Below are 22,234 nucleotides of genomic sequence, written 5' to 3'. Positions count from 1 at the left end.
TCCAAGCGTATGAAGGTTTGGATCTAAGAGTGGCGTCCAAAACCTCCCCATTGGGAAAGTATTTTGCCTTCAAAATCCTTGCTATTAAGCTGTCCGGGCTTTTCCATAACCGCCAATACTGTTTTGCCAGAAGAGCCTTATTAAAAAATGAGAAATCCCTAAAGCTCATACCACCTTTATTTTTAGTGAGCCCCAAACGATTCCAACTCATTCAATGGATGCAAGAATCATTACTTTTATGGCCCCACCAAAACTTTTGCATTAGAGAGTTTATGTTCATACACAGAGCTTGCGGGAGAAGGAACACACTCATACTGTAGGTTGGGATGGCTTGCACCACCGCCTTCAACAGGATCTCCTTCCCTGCCTGCGACAGAAACTTCAATTTCCAATCTTTTAGTCGTTTCTCCACCCTGTCAACTATGGCTTTAAATTTCGTAGTCCGTGACCTCCCCACCAATGCCGGGAGCCCAAGATAGGAATCATACCGTTGCGCCTCCAGAATGGCAGCAATCCAAAGAACAGCCTCCCTTTCTTCACTTGGAGTATTATGGCTAAAAAAGATTGCCGTCTTGTTACTGTTAAGTTTTTGGCTCGATGCACTTTCATAGAGCTGTAAAATGTATGACATTCGGTACCAATGGCTGCTATCAGCTTTGCAAAATAACAAACTATCGTCAGCAAAAAAAAAATGTGGTTTAGGCGAGGCCCCTTCTTTGACGTAGGAACCCCCCTCATCGTACCAATCAGGTCCGCTCGTGTCAGTAAGGAGTTAAGGGCTTCTGCACAAATCAGGAATAGATATGGCGAAATGGGATCTCCTTGTCTAATACCCCGGGTGGGGGTAATGTGCCCCATCGGTGTTCCATTCACTAACACTGAGAAGTGAGCCGTACAAACACACATCATGATCAGATCGATCCATCTATTTTCAAAACCCATCCGCCTCATCATAGCCTCTAGAAATTCCCACTCCACCCTGTCATACGCCTTGCTCATGTCGAGTTTGACTGCCATGAAACCCGATTTTTCATACATGCGCGAGTTCATGGTATGTAAGGTTTCATACGCAGCTAGTATATCGTCCGTAATAAGACGCCCCGGGATGAAGGAGCTTTGGTACGGTGATATTATAGCAGATAACACTTCTTTTAACCTATTAGCCAATACCTTAGAGAGCAGTTTGTATAAAACATTATACAAGCTAATAGGACGGTAGTCAGTGACACAAATTGGATTCTTAGATTTTGGGATAAGAGCTATATAAGTGGAATTCAAATCTTTATTCATGATGCCCGAATTTAAAGAAAACAATACAGCTTGACAAACCTCCTTTCCAACTATGTCCCAATTTTTTTGGAAGAAACACGCGTTAAAACCATTCGGTCCGGGCGCTTTTAAAGGGGCCATTTGATGAAGGGTTGATTCCACCTTTGCTGCAGTGAATGGTCTCCATAATCGCGCATTCATTTCAGCCTGTATCAATTTCCTCCAAACACTCCTCCACCCGATTTGGCTGTCCGGATGAAAACAAATTTTCAAAATACTCCACAAAAGAGTTTCCAATGGCCTCTTGAGACTCCCTCATATTTCCATGCATGTCGTAAATCATCCGAATTTTGTTAGACTTCTTCCTCTGATTTGCACATGCATGAAAAAATTTGGTATTTTTGTCTCCATTCTGAAGCCACTCCACCTTCGCCTGTTGTTTCCATTGAACTTCTTCTTGTTCCATGAGAGAGTTTACAAGCTGCTTAATTCTACCAATTTCGTCCATTTCATGGGGCCCCTCATGGGCTTGAAGAGTAGCCACATGTTGACATAATTTTTTAATTTCAGCTTCTGGTCCCTTCTTTTTTTCTTGCCATTTTTTTAGCTCCACTTGACAGCTGCCTAAATTCTTTCGTAAACAACCCCACTGATCAGCCCATTCAGCCCTTTCCTTCCAAGCCCCTTTAATCACTTCTTTATAGGTTCCATCTAGAACCCAAAAAGCTTCATGTTTGAATTTTTTTTCCATTTCTGCCCCTCTTTGATCCTTCTTGTAAAGTGACTACTATAGGTAAGTGATCTGAACATATAGCCCCCTCCACTAAAATATCAGCTTTGGGAAAATATTCACACCACCCCTTATTTGCTACAACTCTATCCAAAAGTTCTTGGATAAGATCATCTCCACCTCTCCCGTTGCTCCAAGTAAACTTTGGCCCCCTATAACCAAGGTCCATAAGATTACAAGAAGTTAACATTGAGTGGAAATCTTCCATAAGTTCACGTTGCCGCCCCCGCCCTCCACATTTTTCAGATTGGTGCAATATCTCATTAAAGTCACCCATGCAAACCCAAGGTGTCGGGTCTAGCGAAGCAAGGTGTCATAGGAGCCTCCATACCTCATTTCTTTTGTTCACCTCCAAGTGTCCATAAAAACTCGTCAGTTTCCATAAACCCCCCTGCGGTGTCAAACAAATTTTGGTGTTGATATGATGGCTACTATAATTCTGAATTTTCACACCAAAGTCGTCTTCCCAAAGCATCGCCAATCCCTTACTTTTTCCAACACTGTCAACAACCTCCGCCAATCCCGATCCATAATTTTGTTCCCCATAGTCCTCTGCTCCCTTTTTCACTACGTTACCATTCCCGAGTTTCACATTCTGATTTCTGCCTTTTTTCCCTGAGCCCACACCCGTACTACTAGTGCTCTCACCTTTACTTTTCCCAATTTTTTCCAGTGTCAGAGTTAGCTCTGGTTGTATATTTGCTGCACGAGCTCTTCTTTTCCACTTGAATCCTGGTTGCCCATGGCTTTGGTTTTCTGACCCCACCACAGTAGAGATAGTCGCACTAGCCAAAATCTGATCCACCTCATCGATGGTGGGACCAGTGCAAGAGGTTTCAAAATTCTAATGTTCCACGTGGCTGGCTAGGCCTTCTTTCTCATGTTTAAAAATTAACTTCGTATTATTATTCCCCCCAATATTTTTTTCTCTCCCCTTTGATCTCCTTTCCTTCTTCTCTTTCCCCACCATAACTGCTTTCCTTAACTACTTCCCTTTCCATAAATTCTGCTTTAAAAATTGTTTCCATTGCATATTGGTCGTCAACGGCTTCTTTCCCCGAATACTCCCTTCCGTGACTCTCGGGATCAGCTCTTCCACATCCATGATCTCCTTCCTTTTCTAAATTTGCCCGGTCATTCCCCATATGGAAAGAGGGCGCCGCCTGGTTTGCTGGCCGTTTGGGCCCCGCCGCTGCTACCGACGTACTAGCAGAATCCCCACTGCCTTCGTATGAGCTGTTTTGCTTCGCCTCGTCAGCCATACGAGCCTGCCCAGACCCATAAAACCTGCTGTTGGAGTGCTGGCCGGAATCATACCTTCCCTGTTGCCTCTCAATCCCCAATCTCAGACGTTTTCCAGGTGGAGGTACCCGCATCCATAATCAGTTTCTTCTCCCTGCTTCTTAGAGACATCCCGCTTGGTGCATCCATTCTTTCCATGTAAGATCACCCCACAATGAAAACAGAAACGTGGTAAACGTTCATATTGGAATGGAATCCACACTGATTTGCCTTCTACATTCAGCCTTCTCCCTCTTGCCAGAGGTTTTGTTACATCTACCCGGATTCTCACCCTTAGAAACTTCCCCCATCCTATACCATCCTCATTGGTCCCCACTTCCTCTACACACCCTACTATTGATCCTATTTGGTTCCTAATGTCACTCCCCATACATGCCAATGGGAGATTGAACATTCTGACCCAAAACGGCACTTTTTCGAACTCAATCGTTGCTGGGGGGTGTGACCCCATCAAAATCTGCCACTGAGAAAACATTGTCTTCAAATACCCATGGTCTTCCTTTCAAGACTCTAGACTTATCCTCATGATGTTCAAAGTCTAGCAAGAAAATGTTTTCCCCCAATACGTTAAACGTGAGTAATCCCGTAGGTTTCCACCAACGAATCATGTAAGATCTGATTATCTCCTTGCTCATAAACCTCTCAGCAAGCAGCTTTCCCACTAGACATGTTTGCCCCCTATGTTTTACCCCTTCCATCGACTCCTTCCGAATCACCACCTCCACATCCTCTTCCTCTGTAAGGGAAAAATTCCCCCACAAACGAGTAAGGTCTTTAGCCATTGCACCGTCGTCTCTGATCCCTTCCACAGCCGCTTGGACTAGGAACTAGGTTGTCTTCTCCTCTAGGGTGAACTTGTCCTAGAGAGAAAAAGTTACATAATTCATATAGCATATACTTAGTATTAATAAGTTAATAACTAAATTTGTAGCATATACTTAATAAATTAATAGCATATAACATATAGTGTTATTAAGTTAATATGTTAAATCGTTAATACTTAACACCATTAACAAATAACAATGTTAGACTCATAGACTGCTAGTTGATTTCACAAATTAAAAAAAGAAAAGAAAAAGCAATATAGAATTTAATAGAGCATCAATAAATTAGTCGCTTGGTGTATACCGTATATATAATAATAATATACTGACTCCCTAAGTTACTAACTAGTAGTTTAGTAGTCTAATAGTTTTTTTTTTTTTTTTAATAAGTAGTCTATTAGTATTAGTTAATAGTTAATGATAAGCACCGAGTGTTACACATTCAAGTCTCTTAACTTACATATGTGAATTCCTTAGCATTGTTATCTTTATGATTTTGTGTCGTTTTTGTGTTTTAAGTCTGCTAATTAAGTTATCACTAAGACAGTAACAAATAACATAGTCCATAGAAATAGTTACATACTGAATTTCTAATTAATATATCATATATTATATATGTAACAATTTCTATACTTGTATGATTGTATCATTATGGGTCAATATTAATTGTTAAATTATCTGATCCTATGATCACCACACGTGATTTAAATTTAAATTATTAAGTTTTTACTTGTAAATTGTGATTATAATTTATAAAACGCATATATGAATGACATCACATTGTCGAGCGAGCGGGTCGGGCGAAGAACTTGCGAGCTCTAAACGAGCCGGGCGATTCGATCCTTAAACGAGTTGACCTCACGAGCTCTATACGAGACGGGCTATTCGCGACTTAAACGAGTTGAACTCATGAGGTCCCGTTGAGCTCAATCGAGCGAATTGGGTATGTATCACTAATTAATTGAACGAGTTTCAACAATAACGAGCGAGCTTGTACAGTGTCGACCTTGAGTTCGGGTCGAGCTTAACCGAGTGGGTATCAAGCGAGCTGTTGAGTTTATTGGCTCCTTTACAGCCCTACCCTCAGTCAGTTACCAGTTAATTGAACTGAAGGAATTACCAACAACCCTACCAAAATGGTTTAGTCCAATTTTGAGAGCGTTACAGATAGGCAGAGTAGTTAAGCCATAACTTGTTGGATTGTGTAAATTCACCCAATACCCTGCTCATTGTGCAGCTCATATGCTGATGCAAAAGATGAAATCTTTAAAATAGTTAATCAGTGTGGATCACGTTTAAGCATTTTTTATGAATATTTTCAACTTTTTTTTTTTAATTTTTTTTTTATAAATATTTTTAACTTTATCTTCTCTCTGCATTTTTCCAGCAATCAAAGTAATGATAAGAAAGAGTAATTTTAAAGCACCAAAGAGTTCAAAAGAAAAAAAAAATGATAGAAAGTTATAGTCACAAGCGACACTCTTAAGATGAAAGAAAAAGAAGAAAAACAGAAGCACGAAAACACAAATTCTGAATTTTCCTTTTATGTTCAACTATTTTCTCAACCGCTTAAAAGGAGTAATGAAAATTTTAAATCCCCAGTTGGTGCGCTACTTAATTCAATTCTCATTTGTAGAAACAAAGCCCATGAATTCTCTTGCCTTTCATTTTCTTCCCTTTGTCAACCATTCAAAGGAGAATAAAACTAAATATTTTATTTCTTACAAAAAAAAAAAAAAAAAAGTCTTTCTCCAAACCCTACCCTGTTTTCACTTTAGTTGAATCACACCGGTTGAAACAAAACGCACAAAAAAGAAAAGAAAAGAAAAGAAAAGAAAAACTATTTTCTTTCATTTTTCACCATTTTCATAACCCCAAATAAAAAGTAAAGTGATTTTAAGATTGTTTGTTCTTTATGAAAAGAAAAGAAAAAGAAAATTGTCAATATCCTGCAATATGTGAACAAAGTAGTTCAATTATGATTCGAGAAACCAAAATTTCTCTTTTCTTTCACTTTCCACCATTTCTCACGCACCCAAAAAATAGCAAAAGTTCCTTTAAAGAAACAAAACAAAATAAACAAATTCTTTCTCAAAATCATTATATAAAACGATTTAATATATAAATTATTCTATAAGCACATATCTCTTAATACAATCAGTTTAACTAATACCAAAGTATTAGGTAATTGAGTAGGTACATGTGTAAAAAAAGAGAGTATAGATAGGTTCTCACACTAAAAGAGAGCATAGTTTTTGGTTTATACTTTCTAGCACATGAATACAAACAAATACACTCTAAAGTAAAAATGTAGTTGTTTGTTTTCCTTTTGTGCCATTACTTTAATAACAAAAGTTGTTTTAAAAAAGACAAAAGAGTCATTGAGCTATGATTTGTTGGATTGTGGAAGCTCATTCATCTTCACTTGATGGTTCTTGAAGAGCAGTGATATTGAACCTATAGTGTGATACTCCACATGCATCAATGTTCATTGCCCTTTAATAACTCCCTAAGCCCTCATTAGGGTCTTCTTAACCTTAGTTTAGGTAGTGGTTTTACGCATGTAATACCCCAATTATTAATCAAGGTAATAATAATAGAAAATGCATTTACCTACATTAAGTCATATTCTATAAAAACACTCATAATTCAAAAGGGGCTAAATCATTTTATAAATCTTTAAACTCTCATTGAACGTTCGAAGTTACCCTGGAACATTCGACGAAACCCTAGACTCGAATGTTCGAATATTTGTTGAAACATTCGAGTAAAACCCTAGAACCGTTAGTACAAGAGTACACTGAACGTTCGATGATGCATAAAAAGCAAATTTAACTTATTAGCCACATCAACCAATCTTATCCACTCCACCGACTCTATAAATACACCCCTCATGACCCCTCAAACCCCATTCACCTACATGCACCTCTTCCACCCAAAAATCTAGAAAGAGAAAGAGATTCTAGAGAGAGAAGAAGGTGATTTAATGTTGTTCTAAATCATTAAAGTAAACCTTGAACCTTACTCGTTTTCATGCCGTTTATATTCTGACCATGTGATTTACAATTATTTTTACAAGTTTTAAATATGACATGAGGCATTTATTATTTACCTCTCTCAAAAGTAAACAATTTTCCAAAAAATTATGAACTTACTCTTGTTTTCCAAGATTTATCATGTAGTTATGATTTAACATGTTTTTATTAAATTGTTAGAAGCTTCAGTTGATGTTTGGTAGGTGTTAGAGGGGAGATTAGAGTTTTACATGCATTATGGTACCTATCGAACGTTCCATGGTATCTGCTTGAACGTTTGATTGTTATACACCTTTGACAGTGCCCAAAATGGATAATTATATTTTTAATGATGGTTCAACATGTCTAGCTCCTGATTAGGGTTTTACATGGTTCTCGAGTTAATGTGCATAATGATAGAATATGTTTTGCAGTAGAGGGAGTTCGAGATGTCCGAGAGTTTGGATGAGCGGAAGAGGTTAGTAAATACTTACAACTACTTTAATAAAACATGTAATCTGTCATATGACTAAGCATACATTTAGGGGTGGGCATAGGTCGGGGCGGGGCGGTTTGGCCTTTTCCCTACTCGCCCCGCTCCCTTGCGGGTTCGAAAAATTCAACCCGCAACTCGCGTAAAATGAACTCTATCCGAGCGGGTTTGGGTTTTGCGGGGGTGGGTTGAGCGGGTCGGGTATTGCGAGTAAGAATCCAAAGCATCAAAATTTTCTCTTCCACGCTCCCAAGGATTTTCTTGGCAAGCAAACAGATCGTAGAGACTAGAGAGAGGGAGAGAGAATAGGTTTACCTGCAGTGGGAGTAGGATCGGAGAGCTTTGTCGTCGTTTTCTTCGTTCTCATTTTGCTTTCTTTGATTTCATTGTAGTTTTGTAGGGAAGAAGAAAATTAGAAGGGAAGAAGGAGAAGAAAATCAGATGGGAAGAAGGAGAAGAATTAGAGGGGAAGAAGGAGAAGAAGATCAGAAGGAGAGGGTGGAGGCTGCTGTGCTGTGTGAGATGAGTGAAAAGAGGAAGATTTTTTGGGTTTTTAGGGTTAGGTTACTAATGGGCGGGTAAAATCGGGGCGGGGCAGGTACTTGTAGGAAAAAAATCACTATACCCGCAACCTGCCCCGCCCCCCCACGGGTTGGTGAAATTCCTAAACTCCCAAAAATACACATAAAAACTGCGCGGGGCGGGGCGGGTATGCAGGTTGGGCGGGTTTTTGTCCACCCCTACATACATTACTTTTCAACATAAAATAGGTTCTTGAGTTAATGTGTATAATGATAGAATATGTTTTGCAGTAGAGGGTGTTTGAGATGTTCGAGAGTTTGGATGAGCAGAAGAGGTTAGTAAATACTTACAACTGCTTTATTAAAACATGTGATATGTCAGATGACTAAGCATACATAACTTTTCAATAATATGTTTAGAGCATATTACTTTTATACTGATAAATAAATTTTTAACTATGATAAATGAATAATATTTGCATTATATGATAGGTACACCGGTATGTGTAGTATAATGGTCATGAGCTTATTATATAGGCTTGACTATATGGTCAAAATATGTTTATTGTTTATATTTGGCCTTGGATCCAATGGTTATTTTTGGACCGGCGCAACTATGTTTGAGTGGTGATACTATATGAGGATGTCATTAGCAGAGTGGGCCACCAGAGGTCGGACTCGGTTGGGCTGCTACTGAGTGGACGATATGCATATGATATCCGAAGGCACTGGTATTGTATTACAAATTCCTCAGGACAACGCCAACCCTACTAATGAGGGCATAAGAGCTTTGATAGACCATATGGAGAATAGTTATGATTTACTATATACATATTATGCCCTAGTATTTCATTAAAATAAACTACATTTTTATGGCATAATAACGGAGATAATACACATTATATTTGTAAAAACTTAAGTATATTATCCCAAGTTGTAAACTATCACTCATAAGCTCATTGCATAATCAACTGGTAATATTTGGTTACCAAGTCATGGACTTATGCAGTTATTTTCATTCCATTTGTCAAACACTTTGGTGTTTTGTGGTTTCGCTAGTTGCCAGAGTATAGAGTAAGAAAGTTCGTTAGGATGAAGATTTTTGAAATTGTGTCCAATACTCCAATTGGTTGGATAACGTTTAGATAAATATGATTTATTCTCTGATTATTATTATAGAACAATGGATATATATACACTTATTCTTACTTGTCATGTATGTATGATTGTGCATTATCTGATTATATGCATGTGAGATCCCTAAGATGCAATATATTTGAGTTATGGTATAGATAAAGGTATTAACACACAGAAGATGATACTCAAAGGTCTTTGCAGTTTATTAAATGAATTGTTCATTGTCATAAATGGAACTGAAAACTCCATTTAGGCTATAACATATTGAACCTTAACGACCTATCTTAGTTAGGAGAGGCGGGTTGGCTTCGGGTTGATGTGTTGGGTATTGGCAGAATTGTGCCATACCCCGAATGGATTACGTGAATCATCATTTGTTTATAAATGCTATCATATCAAAAGATGTACGCGTACGATGGCTTATCGCATTTACTTTAAATCATAAGGAGTTCGTGAACTCAAATGTGAAGTGTAGGTTACTTTGATGTATCAAAGAGTGAGACCTATCATCAGTCGAAATAAACTCAATACGTTGGATAATCGCATGTAGCATTGTTGGAACACTCGCTTCAAGAAGGAATCAAAATCATTTGTCAACGAACAAAGCAATAAGGAATATTGCCCTTGTTTTAGATTTAATCGAAAAAATTATCTTGAAGCTTGGGCCTTGGTGTTTCATAGGGTATATTGAAACTTATACATGTACAAGGTAAGATGCATTCTGACAAAGTACATGAGGATAATTATAAATTTAAATTAGTGACTCAAGAAAAAGAGGTAGTGAAGAAAGTGACAGTACATAAACGTTGGTTCGACTATAGAATGATTCCATAGAGGGGTAACATGCAATAAATAAGTATGTTATGAGAATTAATTGATTAAATAAAAAATACTTATTAAAGTGCAGTCACAATTATTTAGTGGAATTAATTGTGATTAAATAGAGTTGTGTGACATGGTCTAGGAAGACATGGTCACAAGCCTATTAAGCTAATGCTATTTTTTCTTTAGGTCCCTCTTTGAGCTAATGTAAATTGACTTGCATTTATATTGTTCATCAGTTATATTTTTATTTACTTGTGATGTTTGATTTAATAAAATATAGGCAAAAAAGATTTATTAATCTAAGTGACTAATTGAAGAAAATTGAATTTAGGAAATTAAATCTAGTTTTGGGCTCATAATTTAATTCCTATAGGCTTAAGAATTAAAAGAGCATTGGGCTCAAGGATTTAATTCTTAAGAAGCTTGGGCTTGAGCTATGAGCTCAATAAAATTAATTCTGAAGGGTTAAGTAAAGTTAAAGGAGCATTGTGCTTAAGGATAAAACCAAAGCCCAAGTACTAAAGAATGTGGGAGTAGGCTAGCGCATGGGGAGAATTATGGCTGTGTATGTGGTGGGGCAAGGGAGGCTATTTTGACCCCCCTTGCCTGACTTTCTAATCCCAGTCCTATACGGTTTATTATCCTAACTCTCCAAGAATCCCAGTATTATAAGTAGAGGTCTAATAGAAAAGAAAATAGAAGAATTGAAAAACACAACACTCTTCCCAGTATTATAAGTTTTGTTTCTAGTTTTTTCTCTAGTCTTTGAGGAAAAAGTTCGTGAGCCTACACTTATAGTCATGTTCATTCATCAAAGACAAGATCTAATGGAAAAATTGTGTCCTAAATTATTTGAAGATTTTGAAGTTCTAAAAGAATTTCAAGATTATCAAAGATGTTCTTCAAGAATATTACGAAGATCATTAAGAAGTTCTTCAAGTTCACGAAGAAAACGAAGAATGTGAGGAAGATGAAGAGCAAGATGGGATGAACATTGATTCATACTTCGAATTTGCAAATATGCTTGAACGTGGATTGCTCAGCCCCACATCTATTGAAGAATGGATGCATAGTCCTACATCCCAATGCCTAGGAGAGGCAGAAGCTACATGTAAGTAGGCTCTGACTTATGTTTGTTTAAATCTTGCCATGTTTCTCTTGAAGGCTCAAGGTCTTGGGAATTATCTTTATTTCTGCTGCATAAAATAAATTTTTAAATTTTACGTAATCGATCACAATAGAAGACCCCAAGCGAACGACTCGCATTATCAGGTCTAGTTAGTTATTCATTAATGACCATAAGAATATTGTTGGAGGCTTTGGTTCTATAACTAATGATACTTACGGATAGTTATTATTATAATAATCTCAGGTCATGTATTTCTGCTTTGCACATATTTTACTCTATTATGTTTGATAGGTGATACCACCGGTCAATTACTAGTTAATTGATCTAGAGGTACGACCAGTAGATCGATTCAATTTTGGGGCCTTACAATGCACCCCACCCACCCACACCCTCACTGCTAGAGGAGGCAGTGTGACAACCCTACCCCCTCCCTTTATATTAGTTGGTGGGTCTTTCCCGCCCTCCCTCCACTTTTTTTTGGAAAACTTCATTTAATCTCACTGAACTTTTATCTCTTTTGTAATCACTCTCCTTAAAGTTCAAAAACTTTTAATTTAGTGTACCAAACTTTAATAAATTTGCAATGTTACCCCTCGCATTAGGGTTTGAGGTTAAATCATATGGCAAAATAGTGAAATGACCATGATACCCTTGCAAAATTACCTAAATTAATTTTTTTAAAGGGATATTTTGAGAATTTTCTTGGCTACAGAAAATCTTATCAGAAGGGTAAACTTTTTAAAGTTTGATATACTAAATTGAGAGTTTTTAAACTTTAGAGGGATGATTACAAAAGAGATGAAAGTTCACGAGGTTAAATATAGTTTTCTCCTTTAAAATTTTTTTTTTTCTCTGTTTGTTTGTTTGTTTGTTTGTTTGTTTTTTTTTTTTTTTTTTTTTTTAAGCTGAAACACTTTTGCACGCATGGAGCTATTTTATTGGATTTGGCATGATCTTACGCCTATATGTCACAAGTTTTGTTAAAAATCCTAACTGCATGAGATTGATAAATTGATAACAGAGCATACCTTAAAGAGTAATTTGATAAATTTGAAACCATAAAATTTTATTTGATAAAAGATTAACCCTAAAAAACCTTAACAATATTTTTCCCATAAACCAAAACTATTCTTTCAATTACTTTAAATCAAAAGCACATCTCCTAGTTCTCAAGGTTAGCTTACTCGGCTAGAGACCACGCCTTATAAAAATGAAGGCAAAATCGGATCTCATCTCCCTTTCCCCCCTCTTATACGAACATGTAAAAAAAATAATAATAATAAGCGACTTAGGCACTTCAAACCACAATTTGGCTCACGTGCTTAAGCGGCCACGAGCAACTTCTGAGGTATTGAAAACAAAAAGAAAATAATAGTAAAGTAGGTGATCAATTGGTAAAGAGTAGTTAAAAATCTTAATGCTATTTATTCGTTAAAAGAGAGAGAGAAAAAAAAAAAAAAAAATCCGGGTACCATTGGATCAACTAAATCGATTTTCCCCTTTACATTTATATCAAAATATGCAATTTCATTAATATATAGGTAATCTGTAACATAATATTAAGGGTAAATAAAAAAATAAATCTGAGTAAACTGTCATTACAAATCATTCACTCAAATTTTAAATCTAAAAATTGAATTTTTGTGTTTCCGTCCAATTTAGTAATGTTTGTTAATGCCACATCAAAAATTTTACCATGTCAGATTAAAATAATATATATTTTTAAAAATTTTATTCAAAAAATAAATTCTTAAAAGAAAAAAGAAACAATTTTTAGTAAAATAAAAAAAAAAATTATTATTTTAATATGATGTGACAAAAATGCTGACATGGCATTGTCAAGCATTACTAAATTAAAAGGAAAACACACTAGACCCAATTAAAAATCGGGAAAAAAATTATGAATTTAAAAAGCGAAATTAAAAACAAATATAATGGGAAATTTGTTTTTATATTTACCCTAATTTTAATGATAAACAAAGTTTCCACAATTTTATAACTGAAAACTAATTGAATTCTTCTTCAATAATAGTAGAGATAATCGCATTTTCACTAAATCACCCATAATTCATATTGAAAAAGTTTATTGAAACGTTGTATAATTAAAAATAAAAATCCGTTAATTGAGCTCTCATAATATTCCAATGACCTACCGGCCAAAAGAAAAAGCTTTCAATGATCATCGTTGATATCACAATCAATGTGCAAGTGTAGTGGAAAAATCATAATTCAAGTCCGATCATGTCAACTCGAAATTCAATCCTACGATTAATTTGAATCCAAATATACTTTGGAACATATATATAAAGTTACATTCATCTGTCATATTAGAAAGAGAAATACTAAATCAATCCTAACCAAATTGGATCTACGTAAGACCAAACTTGCCCAATTGAAACACATCTGATTAGCAGTGAGCACCCGTACCCCAATCAAATTTTGCATCAACCACCTCATAAAGTTAGTTTATTGTATAAAGATTCCTTTGTTGAGCTAATTTTAAGAGTACTAATGATGATGATAATAATAAGTTAAAATAAGAAAATAGTAAAATTCAAATGATACTGCCCAATACCATAGCTAGAGTGCTCAAATAACACCAGCATATTTTAGCAAAGGTAAAACTAAATTGATAATCAGTTGATAATCCAATCCAGAATTGAACTATTCTAAGTAACATAATTTTATATCACAATCTTGCTCTTTGAATCCTAGCCAGAATTCAACTATTCTTACATAATTTTATACCAAAATCTTGCTCGAGAGAGAGACAGAAACCTCACTTCGTAAAAGGGAAAAACTTCAATCTATATTGAACTGTCACCGCCACCGCATCACTTAAGGTGGACTTTATTGTAGTGATCTGCAGCTTTGGATAATGACTGCATTGAAATGGGGAATCCTGGACCCATCTACATGTAACCAACCAATGGAGGATAACTTCAAAAACCATGTAAAAAACAACGAGTATGCATGACGGTAGCTATTAACAATATCAGATACAAGAAGCATTTATCTTGTACTACAGTATTAAGCTAATCCCCTAATTAAATATTATTATTATTATTAAGTTTAATAAGTCTGCCAACTCTCTAGTTTAAAGGTCAAAACATCTACAACTTTCCCACTTTCTACCAACTTCTCCCCAAGAAACAGTTCGCGCATAATTTATAGAGTATAATAAAACAACCAGTTCAAAAGAAAAACTTAGTGATGTTATATAAACCCTTATACATTTAGTAATTTAAACTTAAATTACCAGTTGACACAAGCATTAAAATAAAAACAGGAAAAATGATAACTTTATTGGAGATAATAGTTAATTACACCAATTATCATGATACATTCTCCTGTAAATACAATACATGATGAAACACATGCACAAACGTGTGTATGTGTTTATATGCCCAACTACAAACCTCTCTTTTTGAATTAGGTGTAATAGGGAGGAGAAAACGACCCTAATGGAAAAATCATGAAAGAGAACACTAAACATTTTCTCAAATTTCTTAAATCTTAAGATTTTTTTATTTTCATTGCTTTATGACTTCAAATCTCCCCCCTCTTCAAAAAAAAAAAAGAACAAAAGAAAAGGAAAAAGGAAGCTAACCTTAGTAGAAGTGGAATGAAAGGTTTCAATATAAGCCTCATGAAAAGGAAAGCCATTATCAACACCAAATTAATCAAGAACAAGGATTATGAGCTTACCGTGCTGCATATATGGAACGAGTTCACATATCCGGCATACTTGGAAGCTGTCAAAAAAAAGGGGTCAATATTTATCAAAGACATGATATACAAAATCCAGGCCATCTGACCCAGAATCTATGCACCAAATTCACTCTCCGCTTAAAGGAAAAGATCTCCAAACAACTACACGACCTTCTGTTACTAAAAATAAAATTATTCTTTGGTTTTTTGGTCCAACACTTCAATCTCCCTACTCTATAACCTTGGAAAATGGCACCATTAACTTTTCGAATAACTTCTTTTCTTTTCCTAATAACCTTGAAAATTGCAAATTTTTTCTACCAACTGATGCTATAAGCAAATACATTTGGATAACTGATGCTATAAGCAAATACAGCCAGAAGCACTTTTATATCTTTAAAACAAAGCAATGCTGGCCAACAAAAAACAAAATTCTCTTTGGCAAATGGAAATTTGTCATACCACAAGAAGTACCATAAATTTTCAGTATTTCTTGCAATGTGATTTAAAAATGCAAAGGTCATGCAGCTGATTGCATAGAACTACTTTTTGTTTTGTTTTGTTTTGTTTGTTTTTGTTTTTGTTTTTTTTTGTTTTTTTAAATTAGTATTGCATAGAACTTCTAACTAAATTAGATTTGTTTAGGGTCATCTCGGCAACTTGAAATCACTGAATCAATTTGCTTACACAGCTCCTATAGGGCTGTACATGAGCTGCCACGCTAAATGCTAGGCTCTTTCAGTTTGACTCAATCTGGAGGAAAGCCTAAACTGCTTCATTTGAGTTGGGAGAGAGCTTATAACAACCTCAAAATCCAGCTTGTATCAGCTATCAAAATGATGGAGGCACACTCTTGCTTCCTCATGGATTCCAAATGGTTCCATTGATGTAACATTCTAAGACTAAGCTTCTGAACATGTTAGATTTATTAAAGCTCTCATTATTGGCTTCAAGGCGGTCTTAGGGTTAAAAGTTAACCGGGCCAAGTCTGTTTTGGTCCCAGTTGGAGATTCGGTAGAGACGGATGAGTTGGCTGGTGTTTGGGGTTGTGGTACTAGTTCTTTGCCCTTGAAGTACCTGGGTCTTCCGCTAGGGGCGTCTTTCAAGCAGTTGGCTATTTGGGATGACATGTTGGAGAAAATTGCTAGAAGGTTGGCCCCTTGGAAGCGTTCATATTTGTCCAAGGGGGCGAGGCTCACTCTCATCAAGAGCACCCTATTCAATCTTCCCACCTATCTTTTGTCTCTCTTTCCCATTTCTATTTCCGTGGCGAAGCGCATTGAGAAGATTCAACGGGATTTTTTTGAGGGGGGGTTCAAGGATAAGACAAAGTTCTATTTAGCCAGTTGGCACGAGGTTTGTTCTCCGATTGCTGAGGGAGGTCTAGGGATTCGGAGCTTGCATTTTTTTAATCAAGCTCTCTTGGGGAAATGGTTATGGAGATTTGCAAATGAGGAAGAAACTTGGTTGAGAAGTATTTTGGTGGCAAAGTATGGGGTGGATTGGGGTGGTTGGCGTTCTAAAGTTCCTCGTGGTACGCATGGGGTGGTTATGGAAACACATATGTGGGGGGTGGAGGTCATTTCGGTGTCACTTCATATTAGAACCTGGTTTGGGGGGAAAGGTCAAATTTTGGGAGGATTGTTGGTGTGGCGAGTCGCCTCTCAAGGATGCCTTTCCGGGTCTTTTTAATATTGCTTGCAATAAGGATGCTTCCATTGCGGATATCCGGTAGTGTGTAAATGGGATGGTTCATTGGAATGTTGCTTTCACCCGTAGCATTCATGATTGGGAGGAGATGGTCTTTCTTCTCGCTCTTGTACTCGTCTTTGATTCAGGGGGAAGGGGAGGACCAGATGTGATGGATCCCTTCAAGAAAAGGGAAGTTTGAGGTACACTCATTCTATAGGATGCTTGCCTTTAAGGAGCCTAACCACTTCCCGTGGAAAAGCATTTGGCGCATCAAGGCTCCTTTGAGAGTGGCATTTGGCGCACCAAGGCTCCTTTGAGAGTGGCATTTTTCGCATGGTCGGCCGCCCTTGAGAAACCTCTCACGTTGGATAATGTTCGGAAGAGAGGTATCGTTGTGATTAATCGATGTTGTATGTGTGAGGCGGATGGGGAGTCCATGGATCATCTCTTTCTTCACTAAGGGGTCGCGCGTAAGTTGTGGGATGTTATCTTCTCTCGCTTTAACATGTGTTAGGTTATGCCTAGAAGCGTCAAGGAGATATTCGCTAGTTGGTGGGCGGGCGGTAGAACGTGTAGTGCTGTGGTATGGAAGATGACTTCCCTTTGTCTTCTATGGTGTCTTTGGAAGGAAATGAATGCGAGATGCTTCGAGGATATATCGAGGAATCTTGAGGACCTCATTCACTTCTTTTTGTACACTTTATTCACATGGACTACAGGCTGGTTTGCTCATTTAGTGATCAATTTTCCTGATTTTCTCTTTATGTTCTCTTTTTCTTTCTCCCCTACTTAATCGCTCTCTTGTATACTATCTGTGTACTTGGGTTGCGCCCCTCTACGCTCTTTAATGCATTATTACTTATAAAAAAAAAAAAAAAACATTCTAGGACTAATGAAGGGCAATAGCATGCAGAAAGAATGTCAGGTCAAACCTGACACAAGCTGATGCCAAATGCGGAGGAATGAACTATTGGAAACTTGTTTAGTTGTTTGATTCAGTTATGAATACCCAGTTTATTTGTGACCACTAAATTGTTCATTCCTAGGAACACAATTGGCCACCCTTGGCGGAAAACTGCAATGCAATCCGTGAGTTGCCCAGTTTTGGGCAAAAAACTTAGTCAAATTCACAAATTTGACTGAGTCAAACCGCAATTTGACCAAAAGTGCTATTTTCGCCAAACTTTTACAAGACAAGAATGCAAGTGCTTGGAAAGTACTGCATTTTAGAAGCTTGGAGGATGGCTCCTCTATGCTTAATATGGTGCATTTGGAGAGAGCAGAAAATGAAAAGTTCCAAAGATTATGAGAGGTCGGTGCTAGTGTCAACAACTGTTATGTTAAAATCTCTTTATGCTTGGATGACGGTGTCTAATAGTCCTCACTTTTCTAGTTTTATGGAATTTCCAGACTTGTATTCTTTTTTTTCTCCCTAATTGGGGTCTCTCATATACTTTTTGTGTACTTGGGTTACTTGCGCTTTTAAATGAGATTTGATTTACTTATCAAATAAAAGATTGCAAGTGCAAAGGCTCAAACCCAAACTGATTTGTTGAAGCTTTAGGCACAAATATAAAAAGACAAGTTCTATTACACTAAGCTACTCCATCTCCTTTTTGATAAGGAAAGACCATAGATATATTTATTTTCATCTAATGCAAAAATCATGTAATATACCATCTATACATAAACATAGAATACCAACATATGGTGTACCCATCATGCTTTGAAACCTGCAGTAATTTCAAATGGTTCGCTCGCTCTTGCTCTATGAATATGTATTCTATGTTCATACCATTGATTTAAATTGTCATTGAATTTCTACATGATTACATAATTGCCACTTTGAGTGGACTAGGGAGCACATGAGCAAGCCTAGACAAGCTTCGGTTTAATTGTTACTTGACCTAGACATGAGTACCAAGTTTCCCTCATTTATTTATAAAGCAAATCAGTACAATTAGACATGAGCCTGAATAGCTTGAGAAAGCCAGATGGTCCATCTGCCCTAATGTGTGTGACCGAATAAGCTACCATGTGCAATTAGCGTCACCTAAATTGACATTTAGCCCATTAGAAACAAATTAGCAGACACATTCAACAATAAGACACTTACCCTTCTTTAAGTTTGGAGGCTTTGCAACCAAAAGAGCATTCATAAATGCACCAATATTTTCTCGTAGAGACTCCTCAGTAAAACTGGCCTGTAGGCACATTGTAACCAGATGAGAAGGATAAAGTCCCTTAAAATAGCATCCTATTGAAACGAAACCTTATGCCATGGATCAAGAAAATACGGCACCTTTCCAAGTCCCACATGCACGATAGATGTTTTGTCCATTTTGAAGTGAATGCGACCTAGTCTTGCTGCTTTTATTGCCCCAGAAACATCACTAGTGACAGTACCACTCTATACAACATAATAGTAGAAACAAAGAAAGATTCAGTACAAGTCATTTACAGATCTGTGCATTGACTGAGAAAACCAAAAATAATAAACTTACTTTACGGTCTGGCAATAGATGACGTTCTTTAAGAAAGCTTGCTATCTGTGAAACCGTAAAAGAACTCTTTTGAATAAAAGATCCATTTATTTGAAAAATAACAAGTTACAAAACCAAGAATTTTTTCATAACCTTATTTAGACGCAGTACCAATTTAGGAGTTGCGAAACACTTGTCAACATTAAACTTATGACTGCCTGCAAATTACATGGTCAGATATATGAATCAAAATCAGAAATTGATAGCAGATTAAAACATATAGGTTGTAAACACAATACCGCAATACCAAACAAGGGGGTCAAGTGAATAACAGTATTTAATTTTGCTTCAGCACACATGGCACTTCAGGTGGATATCCCTTAATAAGGGGAAAAAAGTGCATAGTTATGCAAGCATAATAACTAGAGCAGGAGAGAGAGAGAGAGCAATAAGCATAAAAGGAATGACAGCTTGGAGAATGAAAGCAACATAAGTAACGAGTTTGAAAGTAAAGCCAGGAACAACTTAAACAAGTGATGATGTAAAATTTTACATTACAATAGTGAACCTTATTGACATAGCAGCAACAAGATTAGTTCATTACTTGCAATTTCTTCAATAAGTTCAACACCGCCAACAATATCAGCGCCTGCAGCTCTAGCTTCATCTGCATCTGCCCCTTCAGCAAAGAAGGCCACCCTGACAACCTGCAAAAAATGAAAATGGTTATGCAACAAACAAAATACAATACAGCACATAATATAGCAACCATGTTCATTTAGCACAGGTTCAGATAATACCTTTGCCACACCATGAGGCAGAACCAGGCTACCGTGTACTATCTGCACTTCAATTGAGATAGTGGTAAGTTGAATCTTTGAGGAATATATTGGGAAATGAACACAGTAATGCCAAGAAAAATGTAAGCACCAAAAATCAAGAAGACCAACAGTGATGTGTCTTTCAGGATCCTTTTTGACATGAACTTGGCATGATGAATTAAATATAAAAGATCACAGAATCCAAAAATATTGGTAAAAACTACAGCCTCTTTAGACAAGCCTAACATGCCCTGTATATGCCCACTATAGAAAATAGGTTGATATAATATGAGCCACTCCAAAATTAACAATTGAGTACCAGCAATCCAGAGACAAAGGTTTAGACCACACAATAATATCTAATGGCCAAAACATGGAATCAACTCAACAATATCTAGCAGTTATATTAAAGCTGCTCAAACCCATATACAATACCAACCATCAACAATTCAGTCCCACAAAAAGTTTCAATTCAAGCCGTTCAACCCACCACACAAATAAGATAACGCTCGAAATAAGTGAGCAGATGACCTAGCGCACGTACCTGATCCGTTCGCTCTTTCTTAATACCCAATCTTACATGTGCTTCAATAGTTTCGTCGAAATTTCTCTTGGAATTAGCCTGAAAAATGACTAGAAATATCACAAAGATTTTAGCAATGACCTTTACTACAAGCTTAAGTTTTCCTAATTTCTCTCCAAAGACTTCAGGTTCCTTGAATGTCCTACCATATTTTCTCAGAAACAAAACAAAACAAAAAGTTTAGAAGCTTGAGCGTCTACACTGACCTTGACTTGGCGAATGCCCTCCATCAGATCAAGCGGAGCCGGCTTCTCTATCCTCTCTTTCTTCTTGATCAGCATTGGAAAAGGGACCGCCACGTTCTGTTCCTCCGAAACCCTAAACACCCTCCTCATCCGAGCATCAGCCTCGATTCTCTTCCTCTCTCTCTCCATCTCTTCGCTCTCCTCTTTTGCCCCCTTCGCCTCTTCGCCTTCTCCGGAGGTCCTGTCCTCCGGAAGAGGAGCCACACGAGAGGGGTACGACACTGGGGATATCGCGGCCACGTCCTTGACGTACCGGATGTCCTCGCGGGTCCAAACCGGTCGCGTTTCTTGCTGCGCGCTGCGAGGTTCGCGGCGAGGCGGTGGCGATGGCAATGGCGATTGAGGAGGGTCTTGTTGTTGGTCTGGAGTGGAGGGATCTTTGGGTTTCACAGAGTAGGATACCGTTTGGATGGGTACGGGTTGAGAGGGTCTTGCTAGCTCTTCCAAGTCTGGGTTAGGGTTAGGCTTAGTATTCGGTGACGAGGAGAGGGATCGATGGGGGAATGGTGGAAATGGGGGTTTGGGGAGGCAATGGCGGCGAGCTTGGGAGAGAAGGAGCTTCAAGGCTGCCATGGAGTCAGATCAGTAAGAGAGAGAGAGAAAGGATCGGGGTTTTTGCGAGGGTTTATTCACTGGTGAGAAATTATCCGCTGTTCCTGAAGGACCACGTCAAGAAGCACATGTGCTCGTCCCAAGTCCCAACTTGGGGGTGGGCACGGCGCGGGTATTGTTAATTTCGGTACGGATCCGGTTTCTATGCGGTAGTGAAAACTACCGCATAGATGCTGTAGGCCAAAACGATATCGTTTAGCTTTAGAAAAATAAGTGCTAGCACCTGAATTTTACGCCGTTTCAAAACTGCCGTCACAGTAAAGTTGCAGGCAAAGAAAAAGAAACTAACAGTGGGTCTAGCAGTCTCAAGGATCTGGTCACCGCGGACGTGCTTCAGTCAAGGGACAAGAAGGTGACTGCCCCAAGGAGACCAAGGCCAGGTTCGAGGACAGGTTCAAGGCTGAGAAGAACAAGTGGTTCTTAAGAGTCAATTGCAAATTAGATGTAATCTCTCTCCTCTCTCGAACACAGAGTGGGCTGTGGGTGAGGTTTGTTGATTTTTGAGAAGGTTTGGAGACTGTAAGTGGGGTTTTCAATCTTGCTCTTTCTATGGAATTATGTAGTTGTTGATGTCAAAAAAAAAAAAATGTAGTTGTTGATGGGTTTCTTGGAATAAGAGAAATGGGCAAGTACCCAAATTATTTTTTCTTCTTTGTTGATATTTCATTGTGCCTACAGATATTTGTTGATTTGCTAGAGATTATGTCCTTTTCCTTTTTGCATCACCATTTCATTATCTAATGATTCAGATTCGTCCTGTTTTGGTAAGATTTGAGAGGTATT

The 22,234-nt window shown here is 37.5% G+C and overlaps 2 protein-coding genes across 2 annotated transcripts; both read right to left on the bottom strand.

Moving 5' to 3' along the window:
• Positions 1-1,471: 1,471 nt before the first annotated feature.
• On the bottom strand, positions 1,472-2,020 carry LOC148585794 (uncharacterized). The gene has a single exon (XM_088516761.1). It carries the CDS (start codon positions 2,018-2,020, stop codon positions 1,472-1,474), a length of 549 nt encoding a protein of 182 aa, XP_088372887.1.
• Positions 2,021-13,963: 11,943 nt separating this feature from the next.
• LOC132182936 (Ribosomal protein L1p/L10e family) lies at positions 13,964-21,513 on the bottom strand. Its single transcript, XM_059596302.2, has 10 exons — positions 20,801-21,513; positions 20,556-20,633; positions 19,991-20,032; positions 19,795-19,897; positions 19,344-19,408; positions 19,212-19,256; positions 19,010-19,117; positions 18,824-18,911; positions 15,013-15,059; positions 13,964-14,216 (listed from the first exon to the last, which is right to left on the bottom strand). The coding sequence occupies exons 1-10, from the start codon at positions 21,410-21,412 to the stop codon at positions 14,139-14,141; spliced, it is 1,266 nt and encodes a 421-aa protein (XP_059452285.2). The 5' UTR covers positions 21,413-21,513; the 3' UTR covers positions 13,964-14,138.
• Between the last annotated feature and the right edge of the window lie 721 nt (positions 21,514-22,234).

The sequence above is a fragment of the Corylus avellana genome, chromosome 5, assembly GCF_965113065.1.
Source record: "Corylus avellana chromosome 5, dhCorAvel1.hap1.2, whole genome shotgun sequence".
NCBI classification, from domain to species: Eukaryota; Viridiplantae; Streptophyta; class Magnoliopsida; order Fagales; family Betulaceae; genus Corylus; species Corylus avellana.
This window is presented reverse-complemented; position numbering and strand designations above follow the sequence as displayed.

Bases quoted from the DNA above. Each gene is read 5' to 3' on its own strand.
- LOC132182936 (XM_059596302.2), bottom strand. From the start codon at position 21,412: ATGGCAGCCTTGAAGCTCCTTCTCTCCCAAGCTCGCCGCCATTGCCTC. The intron at 19,409-19,794 runs GTAATGAACTAA...TGTAATTTGCAG, and splicing joins ACTTATTGAAGAAATTGCAA to GCAGTCATAAGTTTAATGTT. The intron at 18,912-19,009 runs GTGCCGTATTTT...ATGTGCCTACAG, and splicing joins TGCATGTGGGACTTGGAAAG to GCCAGTTTTACTGAGGAGTC.
- LOC148585794 (XM_088516761.1), bottom strand. From the start codon at position 2,020: ATGGAAAAAAAATTCAAACATGAAGCTTTTTGGGTTCTAGATGGAACC.